The sequence below is a fragment of the Rattus norvegicus genome, chromosome 5 (assembly GCF_021556685.1).
Source record: "Rattus norvegicus strain SHRSP/BbbUtx chromosome 5, alternate assembly SHRSP_T2T, whole genome shotgun sequence".
Lineage (NCBI taxonomy): Eukaryota > Metazoa > Chordata > Mammalia > Rodentia > Muridae > Rattus > Rattus norvegicus.
This window is the reverse complement of record NC_141538.1, coordinates 125,137,361-125,151,538: the sequence shown is the minus strand read 5'-3', so window position 1 is coordinate 125,151,538 and position 14,178 is coordinate 125,137,361. Positions and strand designations below refer to the sequence as shown.

Genomic DNA, 14,178 nt, shown 5'->3' with positions numbered 1-14,178 from the left:
CAGATACTGGGCACTTCCTGGGGATGGATTCCACAGTCTGCTGTAATCAGCCCTCAGGAGCCTGGTGTGATAAGAGTTTGAGAATCACAGCAGTATGCCAAAGACAAATGCGACAGGGAGAGAGTCTGCAGTGGGAGCAGAGTTGGAGACAGAGGACAACAGGAGTTGACTTTGATGGAGAAATGGCTGCATGACAAAAACAGAAGGGCCCTGTGTCTTACAGAAATAACTAAGGATTGTACCTGGCAAAGAATAGCCATCAAGATATGAGCACAAAATCACCATAAAAATGGCACCTGCTGCATAACTCTGTTTTTCCATCATTCTAGAGTTAACACAGAAAAGCAGCCTTGTGAAGGGCACTTGGCTAGCCCTACCTTTCTTCCTGGAGTCTTTCTTGGCGCTGGTTTTCACAGCTACTTGAAGTTCTGTCTCAGTTGACATCCTACTTAATCCTTAGTCCTCTTCACACAGACCCCGGGCCTTGGCCAGGCTCATCGAGGATCCTCTCCAAGAGAAAGGCTCCTCCCTTCAGAAAGGACACCCCGGGCCGCACATGTCATTCACTCTGTCGGAGTGCTGCAAGTCAAGGCAAGAAAATAGTCAGAATCATGGTCCTCATAGGGCTGAATAGAAATGTGAGGAAATGAACCAGCCAACATGCACCAGCAAGAACATTTCAGTCTTTGTGAATGAATTTGTTCATCTCAGTCTGAGTTTATGAGGCCATGGCTGGGGTTTACACAATGAGAATGAGCACATTCTTTGCAAAGCTGTTTAGCAAGCTAAGAAACTTAGATTTTCAAAAGCAGCAAACCCCAGCCCTTTGTTGCCCATGTTCCTGATGGCCAAGCACTAGATGCCACCCAGAAAATATCACAAAGACATATTTCCTGACCAGCCCTGTGGAGACATTTCCAACAACAGGCCACCCATCCATCAACCAAGCTTGATCAGAGCCTGAGCAGCTAAGGCAGATCATAGGGGAGTGACCTGCCGTCTGTCCCTCACTGGCAGGCATCAGAGGGGACATAGAGTTGACATGCAATTGGGCTCCAAGGGTAAGGTGACAAATGGGGCTGAGGAAGTTTGCAGCAAGCCAATTTTTATGTCAGCTTTTCCCTTAGCTGTAAAGGCAGACAAGCATTTAATGTGGGGAAAGAAAGGAAAAGAGACGGGAATGGGAGACCCACATTTTGTTCACTCTGTCTTTTCCTGAGCATATATTACACCACACTAGGTATTATGAAGAATGGATACCATTAGAGGGAGAGTGACGATGATTAGAACAACAGACACTTCAATTAAAGCTAGCATTTACTATGCACTTACTAGACACGCTCAAAACGCTGACCTCAATGCTACACATGCACTGTCGCCTTAGATCTCATTTAAATTGAATAAACATACTGCCTTTGTCAATAGTTTTTCCCCAGCCCCTATCTGATAGTTGTAGCCGAGAATCCACTGAGAATAAACATCTCACTAGTTATCTGCTATCGATATTAAGAAAAAAACAAAAGATACTAGAAATGTTTCTTAAAATCGTACAACCAGTTTTTAGCTCATTCTACACAATTGGAACTGCTTAATCTAAGAGGACTGGCCTCACATGCCAGTCGCAGCTCATAAAGAATAATGACCTAACCCTCTTAATCATGACAATTAAAGATGGCTTAACTATAAGGCTTACTATGAAAGCCATAGAAAATTACATTCAAACTTAATTGTGAGGCAATGTCCACCTTATTCAATGATAGCTGGTTGGATTTTTTAAAAAAAATAACCTAATTACTTTCTTTCCAAGGACACCGTCTCTGTGTGGAAGCACTTGAATTAGAAGATCTAAGGTTACAGGTAAAGACAAGAGATAACTGCCTTTGTAGAATGGACTTTCTGAAACCACACATTAAAAGCGAGACTTTCTTCATCATCTTTGGGGCATTTCATACATACCAACACCTTCTTTCCAAAGACACGTCCCACAGGACACAGTTATTGGTCAGATACTGACATAGTCTTAATATCTATCGTTCTATTGCAGTGTTTACTAGACTCTAGTATAGACTGTGCGTAAACAAATACCATGCAATTCTGATAGTCTGCTGCTAGTCCACAAAGAAGTGAAACCTAGCAGAAGCGTCAGTGCTGTGAAAAGACGCACGACACTTGTACGACCAGAACCAAAGACAACATAAGTGCTGGACGTGCTGGGGCACAAAGGAGCAAGCACATACTTTGGTTTGCTCTCATTAAAGCAGTGCATGGGGTTACCATATTCTACAGGATCCTAAACTACAACACTTTTGTCGAACACACAGAGGAAAGGACCCCATAACCACATGTAGAACAGACAGGTGAGTGAATGCATGAGTATTTTTTTTAAACAGGAGGAAGGCCTGTCATGTGCAATGGAGAAGAGACTGGAAATCACTAATCCAATAAACGGAAGGGAGCTCAAGTCTGGCAGGAGGGCGAGGCACCGGGGGTCATCTTCCCATCCCTCCCGGTGCCTCTGCTTGCCATCGCTTCGCTTCTGTTAGGTCTGCCTTGAACCATCCAACTGTTTGAGGTTCACTTCAAAAAGACTGTCCAATTGGGAAACATCCTGAGTTCTCTGGTAAAGTGGAACACTTCTGCCATACTTTTTTTTGGCTAAGTCCAGAGTTTTGATAGCTGCCCAGTCAGCCATGTGACACTGAGGAAGCCATGGAGCTTTCCCTGCCTCAGCTTCTTCACCTGGATGATGGAGCTAATGTTGCCCAAACAAGAGAGTCACTGTCGAACTAGGTGGGAGCACACCTGTCACAGGTCTGAAAACTGGACTCACAGGCCTTCTTGCTAATCACTTGATAAATAAGAGGCCAGAGTTTCTTATATGGTCTAATCAAGACTCTGTGTCCAGTATGAGACCACATGTGGAGGGGAAACTGGGAGAGCTTAAGTCTGCTTCCTGAGAATGGACAAAGTACAGGAAGTGGCAGGGTATCAGATCTTCCCCATTCTTCAGGTGTTGTATACAGTAGGTGCCTAATTCCTAAATATAGAAAGGAGTTCACAGGCGTGAGTTTATTTCAGAAATTCTCAAAAGCTGTTCTATGAAAATGGATGAAATTTGGACTATTTTCTCTCCGTTGACTTCAAAAGGCAACATCTAGCACCTCTCCATTTCCCCTGAGTATCTAGAGTCTCTTGTTTGGCAAAATATGATACATTCGAGTACTGTGAGCATTACTTGTGAATCTCTGAAGTGCCTCCCCATATCAGTAATGCTGGGAAACACCAGAGCCATTCTGAATGGAAACTTAGATAGGAAAGCTACAGTGGAAAACGCGCACAGCAGGGCCGTGCATCCCCTTTAATTTTCCAAGAGCCAGAGGTTGAGCAAAATCTGTGAAGTAACTCCAAATTATTTAGGAAATTCATTTCTTTGTAATTAAGGAGATTAAAGCCCTCCAGGGCCAGAAACCATGTGACAACTCAAATCATTTTCCCCAGTAAAAGCTGTGAAACCCTATCAGTTAAATTCAGGCTCGTCTGGAATTTTGAAATGCTTCAATAATGTTTCTTTGCTCCACACAATCTGCAGTAATTTAATATTTCTGAAGTGTGTCAGGTTTTTTATAATGAGCTCTTCAAGTCTAAATGTGAATTATGTAACATTTCACTACAGACATTCTGTCTGGTGAACTGCTTCCGAAATGTAAAATCCCAGGTTGGGGAAGAGATGGTGTGGGGGCCAAACCCCACCCTACCACAAAACAGAAGAAACAGATAGGCCTCTTCTTGGAAAACAAAGCAGGGAGGTTTTGGTAACTCTAATAGAGCAAACACAAGGAAAAACACATACTATAATGCATATTTATATGCTCTTTCCCCTACCAGAGTCTTGCTTATTGAGGCTATAAACTTTTCAGACATTTCTTAGTCAATCATTTCATCAGCATGAAGAGTTAGATGTCAGATTTTTCTTCAGCAATGAGAAATTTGGAATGCAGCTATGTGAGGACTTATCCAAGGCCACACGGCAAATACATGGATGGCTTAGAATGAAGCAGAAGTCAGTCTGCTCCGTCATTCAGCTCTCGCTGCACATCCATGGACGAATGAATAAGGCATGTGTGGTCCTTCTGTCCCGTGGACCATTACTCAGTGTTAAAATGAGCGTAGCAGAGACACAAGCTGTAACATGGAGGGACCTTGGCAACACCAGCCAAGTGAAAGGAGTTAGACAAAGACAGCTGCGTAGTGTATGTTTCATTTCCAGGAAATGGTTAAGACAGGTAAATTCCCCCGACCCCAAGCAGGTCAGTGCTTGTTTGGACAATGCTGATGGTGAAAGAGTCTGTTCAATGGGCCCAAGGTCAATCTTAGGGGGTGATGAAAATATTTTGGAATTAGATGGGGATGAAGGCTGGGTTTGCAAGTATCGTATGTGATAGGTGCAATAAAAACACACTTAAAACGGTTCATCTTATGCTATGAAACTTGCACCTCAGCTGAAAAGTCATAATATGACACGCCAAGAAGGGTACATATTCCCTTTTAAAAGAAGAAGACAATGAGTGCCTGGAAACCTGAAGACATTACTCAGGATCGTCTCTCCAGATGTGTACCACTCTAAACTGTACCCACTGCCACGGCGGCTGGCACTACAGGAAACCTTCCTTGGTGTTGTCCAAACTATAAGCACATGAAATGGGCCAGTTCAGCAAGGAACACATGTGTGCAATGCACAGGCACACAGCTCTGCTTTCCTCACCCGTAAATTAAAAACTGCACATTCCTGCCTGGTGCGAGGAATTCGAAAGTAAGAGCAAGTGTCCTCTACCCAAGCAAGGCCAGCTCAATATCCAAAGCAGAGTACCTTTTGCTGTTGTTGTTGCAAGACCTAAATTGAAAGCTTTTTTTGTTTATTTGTTTTTGTTTTTGTTTTTGTTTTAAAAAGGACCGGAGTAAATAAGCCGGGAAAGAGTGAGGATTTCTATACAAAAGAGGGTGGGGTGGTGCAGTGGCCAGGTGGCAGGCTGAAGTGTCATGACAGAGGGTGACAGCTGGTAGTTCTTTGTAGACAAGAACTGGGGGACACTGGAAAAAAAAACAAAGCAGATTACTTCAGTTTATGTGCCATAAGAAATCAGAAGCCCAGTGATGCCAAGTCTGGACAGGAAAGAGATCGAGCCACTTAGGAATCGGTGGTTTAACTGCAAACAATCCATCTTGGGCAGAAGAAGCACCCAAAGTCAAAAATAGGAACGCCAAACCTGTTTACAAGGTTTTTCTGCTTTCTGTATTGCCACAGGCAAAAGAATTGGAAACTATCCCTGACGTTCTACAGAGCAAGGGGGAAGTGCACTGGTGTCTTGGGAGTCGAGGTGCTCAGCGAAGGAGCAGATACGATCCTGGATATAGAAGAGTAAGGCAGGAAAGAACACTACACGGCAGATTTGAAATTGGAGGTTTCAGGGAATGAAACCTAAGCTGTGTGTGTGCACACATATGTTTATGTGTGTGTGTGCTTGTGTGTGTTTTCATCCCTAAAAAGATCTAGAAGGAAGGAGTCCTGGGGACAGTGAGATAACCCCAACGTGGAGGGTGGCCTCTACCTGCATTTATACATAAGAAGCGGATACTGGAGTGAGTGTACAGGAATAAGACCAGGTCAAATGCCATTTTCTTCCAAATGTGAGGAAGTGCTTGATGTAAAACTACAGGAGAAAAGGTCCCAGGACCACCTCGCATGGAATGATTTAAGCAGCAAGATGACAGGAAATGATACATCATTGAATAAAATAGAAACCCATAAATCCATACATGTAGGAAGCGAGAAGGACCACATGAGTTAAGTCCTGCTAACGCTGACATGGGCACAATCATATCAAGGACCCCATGACCTAGGCCTGAGAGAGATACAAAACTGTGCTCAAGGGACTAGGTCTTGACAATATGTGAAAAAATATCCTTCATAGCTTCCCTACCACCTGGATATTTAGAGCCTAATTTGTTTTTCTACAGATACTGTTTCTACTGGTCTCATTGTACACCTAATCCCTGCCTCCCCCTTAACTTGAATACAATCACCTCACCTTCATATCCAGAAGTATTGAATAACTCTGCTCCTCTGTTCAACTCTATGTGAGAGACTTGCTGAGCTCCCAGGAGGCTGAGGTTTTGCCACTCGAGCACCCACTCCAGCTGGTCCTTGTTCTGTTGTGTTTCTTTGTGTTTGCTGTTTCTTTAGTCTTTCACCATCCCAGTCAGGCCCCAATCTCTGGAGCTATGCCGGATATGCCCAACCCTGCTGACAGGTGAGCAAAGGGGGCAGCTGGGAGGCTGCCTCATACAGAGTGGAAGCTGACACAGAATGATAGTACCCAGGGAGCACTGCGACTATTCAGCGACATTTTGCAGAACAGAGATGAGTCACATACTAATCCTAGACAAATGTAGATCTGGGAGTTTTTCATGAGGAATAGGACTCTGCAGGTCTTAAAGTGTCTTCCCGCTTAATCTGTGGGCTCCAAGGGGAAATCTGTAATCATGCAATAGGAGTTGAACAACATCTCGATTAAATTATGAAGATCAGTGCCAACACGGAGGACACAGGGGAGGCACAGCCTGAAAACACAGCTCCTCAGACCCTGCTAAGTCTCCTGGCCAGGTATTTGCTCAGGTTACACCTCTCAAATTGGGAGGCAGTGAGGGGCTCTGCTCTCCAAAACTGCAATAAACCACAAAGAGGGGCTAGAGAGAGTTTTGATGAAAATGAAGTAAATACATCAAAGATATGACGTATGTGCAGGGTTCTGTTGTGAAGAGAAAGAACGTACTATAGTGGAAGTCTTTGTGACAATTAAAACTATATTAGGCAACAAGACTGTATCAATGTTAAATTATTTGACAACTTTTCTATGGTTAAGTAAGAGAATATATCTGTTCTTGGGGAAATACATCAAATATTTAGAATGGCCAAGACATGTCTAGATTACTTTGAAATGATCTAGAAGAAAACTATGTACATGCATGTAGTACATGCATGTAGTGGCTATAACATCACAAATCACATGAGATACAACATTATCATTGTCAGCTTAAGTAAAAGGCTTAAGTGAACTCATATCTCTTCACTTTTTTGCCATTTTACACACACACACACACACACACACACACACACACACACACACACACTACAGCATAGCTCAGACCTCAGCACACAGTACCAGCAGAAATGATTCATGTTTTTACTTTATTTATTTATTTGTTTGTTTGTTTGTTTATTTATTTATTTATTTGTGTGTGTATGTATATGAGAGAGAGAGAGGGAGAGAGAGACAGAGACAGAGAGAGAGACAGAAATGGAGGGGAGAAAGTAGGGAAGAATGGAGGGAAGGAGGAAGAGATATGAGGGCAGACATGTGTGTCATAGCACATATGAGGAGGAGGACAACTCCATGAAATCAGTTCTCTCCAACTCCCAGGGACAGAACTCAGGTCTCCAGGCTTGCAGAGTAAGCACCTTTCCTCTCTGAACCATCCTGCTGGTCCAAAGCACTATAACTTTTATACATCCAAACTGGAGGTAGGCCTAACTCATTTAAAATAGTTTATGAGCAAAACCTATTTCTTCTTTGAAAACTAATGTAAAACCAGAAATGATACCTTGCTATCTAATACCTGTCGGTTTTATTTTTCTGGGGAAAAATCTAGAATTAGGCTATGTATAAGTTTATCAGATTGTACACCTATAAGATGGGATAGCAATGGTTGACAGGAATGGGAAGAAGGGCAAGGTCTGAGGAGTGTGCTTGGTAAAGGGACAAGGCATGCTCGAAGGCAGGAGGAGCCACTGCAAGGGCTGCAGCCTCCAGAAGCCAGGGACTCTGGAATACGCCTTTGTCTATTCAAACCCAAGGCTAAACATTCAGAGCCAGGTTCTGGCAAATTAAAGGAGTTCCTGTGAGAGCCACACGGCATGCTTAGGGGCATTTTGTTTCACTATAGATCCTATAGTTTCGTTAAATAGTTTAGGACCATGAAAACTCACTTTGCAACAACGAGGGTATTTTAAAAGGTGTGAGAGCAGAGATATAATCCCAGCACTTGGAAGATGGAGGCAGCGAGATCCGTAAGTCAGGGCCACCTTCAGCTACCACTAAATCTGAGCCACCCTGGGTTACCTGAAACTCCATATAAGGAAAAGCAAAACAAAACAATAACAAAATAAAAAAAAACTTAAAGAAACAGACAGACAGATGGACAGACAGACAGGAAGGTAGGCTAAGTGTACTCTCAAGTCACCTTGCCATTGCTAACAATAATACTAGGAGCTCTTCTAAAAGCCTGGTCACTTATTCCATAACAACAGTGCACAGAGTAGCGGGCTCTAAACTTAAAAGGCAGTCTGGAGGCTGAATTCATATCCTGCCTGACTCCACCACTGGCTCCTACATGCCAGCCCACATAGCTTCGGATTCATGTGCTATTTCATCACTCAGCCTCAATTTCCTCATCTGCGAAATGGGGGAACTCTCTATCTTGGCCAGTGTTTTCAGAAGCCAAATGAACCAAGCAGCATGGAATCTACGAGCCACTTCCTTTTTGCTCCCTCTGGTCGATGCTGTCCTCTTCCTACTTCTCCTTCTTGCCTTTTCTCAGTCTTAATTCCCATCTTTTAAAGTTTGCGTTATTTTAGACATGTAAAAGTGATTTACTTGCGTGTATGTCTGTGTACCACATGTGTGTATGGTACCCATGGAAGTTAGAAGAGGGTGGTAGAGCCCCTGGAACTGGCATCATCTGTGTATAACGTATCTGTACTATGTAGAGGGCACCACATCCTCTGGAGTTGGAATTACGGATGGTTATAAACTGCCATGTAGACACTGGGAATCAAGCCCAGGTCCTCAGGAAGAGCAGTAAGTGCTCTTACCCAGAGCAATCTCTCTGCTCCCTTTATTCCCTATCTTTTAATATAGCTACGTGTCTATTGTCATAGTTAGGCATCACTCCACCCCACTTTGAATAGAAGCATACCTGCCACCTTTGGATGACGTCATCCACAGACACAGGACCCCAGTGTATCGTGCAGGAAGCACATAAGAAAGCTCAAAGGCAAGGTGGCCGAGTCACTGGTAAAGCGGCTACTAAAAACCGGTTCTCTTGAAATCCTCTACTCTAAAGGCTCAGAGAGAGGTAAAGACAAGTTACCCCAGCATCAAGTCAATCAAGCGGTTCCTAGGTAGGTAACCAGAGATAGCCACTCTGTAGCAGGAGGGAAGTTGGCAGAGGGGTGCACAGCAGATAGGGCTCTACCTCAGTCTGGGGTCAAATGGCATCAGTAGATGTTGTCAATAACTACGGCGTGGAGTGAGACAGGGAGAAGGCATGCTCCAGTTGACTCCTGAAAAGCTAGGAATGCCAGCCATATTGAGAAGCAAAGCTCTAGCTGACAGAGAGAGATGGAGACCATAGAGACAGAGACTGAGAGAGATACGTTAGAGGAGGAGACAGATACAGTCAATAAGGACAGAGAATTAGAAACATGAGCTATTCTTATAAACCGCCCGACATCTTGGGAATTCAGTTATAGCAATAGCAAGGAAACCAGGCAAGCACATGAACGGGTGCAGATTTTGGCCATTCTTTACAGCTGCAAGGTGACTACTGGCTGGTACCAGAGGGGGAGCAACAGGGAATGTTCCAGTTCTCTCACAACTGTATTAGCTCAAGCGCTACCCAGGTTCTGGGGGCCAGCAACCAGGATGGGGAAGGATGGCATGCCTGTATGAGAAGAGTTCCTTGGTTTAAAGGCTTCTCCTATCCCATGGCCCTTACCTGAGAAGTCCCAGATACATGAATCTTCATGCAGGAAAGGTAAGAGCAGAGCTATTAATCAGTGTCTGCCAATCAAACAGGTTCAATGTTCAGCCTCTCAGTGCTACTCTGCAGAGCTGACTCCAGATGCCACGAGGTTTAGCGAGGTGGAACATGGACTGCCTACTGCTTCATCCACTCAGGACAAAGGTCCCAGCAAGGCACCACACTGGCTCCCGCAACACAGCAACTCTCTGGGAGCCCTCATGGGTCCATTTAGCCACCGTGCTCGTCCTTATTTTGACCCCCTCTGTACTGCCCAGGCAAATACACTGTTCATTTGCTCCTCTTCCCTGAACCTTGCTCCTCTCCTCTATGTGTGTCCCCTTGCAATGTGTGTATGACTGACACAAAATGACTGCTGTCCCCTGGCGTCTTACAGAAAGAAGAGACAAGTATGTAATGAGTCCCTCTCAGAAAAGAGGGGCTTTAAATAAACAAATGCTGCATTTGGCAGCTTTGACCTGCTGATTTACTTAAAATATAGCAAGCCCTTGTTTTCTCTCCCTTCCACAGGCTGCATTTTATTATCTTCAAAGAGAGAGGGAGGAGGACTGAGGGAGCTGAGGGAAGAGTGCAACAGATGCTGCCATGCTACCTGGCTTTCCAGTCTGACCTTGGGCATAGACTCATCCCAACAGCTTCCAGAACGCAGTGATCATTAGACTACTTCTCTTACAAGAGTTCTGCCCATCTGGCCACTCAAGGGTCCTGCTAACAGAAGCCATCCGCAACCCCCACAGAAAGTAGAGACAGGTGGCATGCTCTCTCCCACCACTGACAACCTATTTTTCTCCCCTCTCTTCTCAAACATCAAATTTTTACCACCTTCCTTTAAAAAAACAAAACAAAACAAAAAAAAAAACTAAAACAAAAAACCCCCCCAAAACAGGCTATCATCTTCTTCGCCCTGCTAATGGTCTGCTAGTCCAATCTCAATTACTATAAAATGGGATACATGGATGCCTCAATTTTTCTCCACAAAAGGAGTTGCACTTTACGGGAAGCAGCCCAATTTCCACAATTATCTCCCTGACAAAAAAACATAGGCAGCAATGCTAACCGTGGGGCTGTGTTTTCCTGAAAACGGAAATGAGGACGGACGCCCGGACAAAGGGAGTCGTGTTTCTGTTGTTTCCTGATTTGTGCGAGTATTTATTTGAGCCATCTCACAGAAACAAAAACACAATCACTCTTGGCAACTCCCAAGCAACTAAGCAACACTGAAGGCTGTTTGTGCTCCCAGAAAAGCTCCTCTCTGATTCATGGGTCAAAGTCCAAAAGCGCTTCACCTCAAACACTCCTGCAAGGGGACTCCTCCTCTTACCACAGACCTGCTTCTCCTGTGCACAAGGGATTGTTTCTCAGGAGACGGTACACATGACAGCTCCCACGATCATTACAAGCAGTACATGTCGGTTCATGCTGAAGGTCACTCTGGTACTCTCATTTGATGGGTTCGTGTGGGTACATCCCAGGCACTGGACAAAAGGTTCCGTAGGTGATTCTAACTGGTAGCAGACTTCAGAGATGAGAATGACGGTGAAGAGAGTTCCCATAAGCCTCAGGGCCTGTAGGACTCCTCTCTCTTACAGATCAAGAAGTGCACCACGGTGTATGTTACTTACGGCCCTGAAACTTGACTGGGTCACTGAAAACCGAAATGACCACGGAAGGCTATTGGCAGACATGATGAGCTCCATCTAAAATATTCATCACAGAGAGGGAAGTGCTGGTAAGAGGCAAAAAAAAAAAAAAAAAAAAAAGTCCCTCCAAAGAGTTCATGCTCTAATTTCTGGGAAATGATGGAAATGAGTTAGAGGATGAAATGCAGATTTTTGAGCTCATGAGGTTTAGAGGAAATATGATGTTTCAGATTGATAAGACCATGCAGACACTGAGAGGCCAAGGATGTATTTTTGCATATAGAATGACTATCAGTTGTTGGCACCAGAGGGCAAACAGTGATAGAGAGACTAATGGCCTCCACAGATGTCCAGCCTCAAATTCTGAAACTTGTCAGTTTGTTTTGACCAGAAGAAGTCACATGCCGATGTTAATGCCACCCTGCTTCCTACACTCCCTTTACCTAAGTCCAGTCCCAGCTACCCACACCTGGGTTTGATCCTTCATTCTGAAGCCAAGCAAGAAAATCTGCCCAAATGAATACAGGAAAAGATAGCCATATGCTGTTCTTCAAGAGGCTCAGCTGGCTGATGCTCACTCTCTCCACAAGACCAGCATTGGGAGCAGCCCTGAGGCCACACAGCAGGGACCCGGCAGGGTCTGTGAATCACTCCATAGGTTGAAAGAAAGTTCATGATTAGCACAGAGGTCACTTTAGGAGTAGAAGCTTAGGGCACCCAATTCAGGGAGCAAAGTCCCAAACTATGGGGACCACAGATTATTTTAGTTTTAGTTCCTAGAAGGCAGCCAAGAGCCCTACTGCTAGGAAAGCATACTCCAGTCCTCATGAGGAGAAGCTGCATGCATGGCTGTTCCTAGACTCCAGCATGAACTGTTACTTAGGGCCTTGCTGCCACAGCAGGGGATATCCTCCAAGCCCCAGGGATGGGGCTTTGAGTTACCTACAGCATCCAGTCAAGCACATCTGCTAATCTTTGTCACCCAAATGCTTACACCGCTGTTGCTCTTTGGGGCTGGCCAAGAAGACACATGAGCTCCACAGACTTAGCCTCTTGAATCTTGAGATCACAAACTATGCTTCCATCAACTCTGAGACATGACCCAACATTGCCTCCCAACATCTATGAGCTTCACGGTCTACCTCCGTGAAACCAAGAACTGGAATCTTTTTTAAAATGTCTTCTGAGTGGACACGGAAGGCAGCATATTCCACACTTGGCTTCAGCGTGAGAGAGGAAGAGTGAGAGAGGGAATGCATTATGTATCATTTGCCCTTCCTTCCATTTTATTCATATATAAGTGTTTGGAACGAAAAAGAAAATTTTTCTAATATTTATCTCCTATACCATATACAAACTGGTTAGTCAATGTATACTCATCAAAATGAATAAAGAAACCAAGTGTCAACAAATTGTTTCTGTTTTGAGAAATGCGATGTGATATCCTAACTTCACCTGACCCCCAGGCTCCAGTCCAGGACATCTTCCCCCAACCATAACTCATTCCTCGTGCACACATACCATAGCTGCTCAGGAGAACACAGATTCAGAGCATGACAGGCACCCAATGCCACAGCGCCTCAGCGATTTAAACTCCGTTCCCTCTTTGCTATTTCAGTGAGGATCTCGAACTCATAGTAAGATTGCTCAGCAGGTTTCATAAGGAGATTGCTTATGTAAGAGCGAGTTGTGCTTAAGGGACACCTCAAAGGCAGTGTAGAATCCCAGGAATAGAGCAGTTTAGTTTTGCCAAGCCTGGCAAAGGTTGTCCAGAACTAAGAGAAATGGCTGCTTTAAATGGAGCTTCGACGTTTGGTGATAGAACAAAGGCAACCCAGTAGAAAGAAACTAAAAAATGAAGCTGGAAATCACAGACTTAAGGGTGAACAGACAGGCAGACAATGAGACTGAGATGGCCCATACAGGCCAGTCTCTAAGATTCAAGGGAGAAAGTTGGGGAAGAGAAGAGAGCGACCTAGAGGGACGTGGAAAAGACATGTTCACCATCCCAGTTCAGATTCTAGGAAGAACATTCTTTAAAAGCTTAAGGAACCCCACACATATCTATGTGCTTGAGATGGAGCACAGAAAGGAAAGGAGATGCTGTCAGGGAAGCAGACTGACACTCCAAGTGCCTCCGCTGGGCCAGGTTTGCTCTAAGCATGACTTAACTCCTGCCACATTGAATCCTTGCTTAGCCCGGAAGATGTTATTAGACCCATTTTGCAGTAGGAGAAACTAAGGCACAAACTAGGATATCTAGTCCTAGACACTGTTTCCCTGACAGAATCCAGCATACCCAAGAATACCTGGCTTAAAGTGTACGCGTCAATGTCCCCATAAAACCAGCCTGCCTTGCATCAACTGTCAGTCTTACCTACCTGTATCTCGTGCCACCGAGAGCCTGAGGGCCACCTGAGGCACAGATGGTCATCTATTTCCCTTGCATTTTCCTCTGCACCTGTCTTAATAAGATGCAAGAAACTCCCACATATATATTAACTGAATAAATAAAGCTGTGAAATCTTTCAAATCCCTACAATACTATTTTTTCTCAGTTTAAAAATAACCTACTTTGCCAAACACTCCGAAATTCTTTTCTCTCTTACAACAGACCGATGTTGTGTTGTTGTTTTTTTTTTTTTTTTTTTTTTACACA

General features: G+C 44.3%; 1 protein-coding gene across 22 annotated transcripts in view; it reads right to left on the bottom strand.

Annotated features, from left to right (window-relative positions):
• The window catches only part of Dab1 (DAB adaptor protein 1), a 1,118,143-nt gene that overhangs the window by 255,400 nt on the left and 848,565 nt on the right, over nt 1-14,178 (bottom strand). For all 22 annotated transcript variants that reach the window (XM_087660519.1, XM_087660515.1, XM_087660524.1 and 19 more), the window contains 1 exon segment: nt 378-579. In XM_087660519.1, coding sequence (XP_087516645.1) covers nt 378-444 — 67 coding nt within the window. In that variant the 5' untranslated portion in view covers nt 445-579.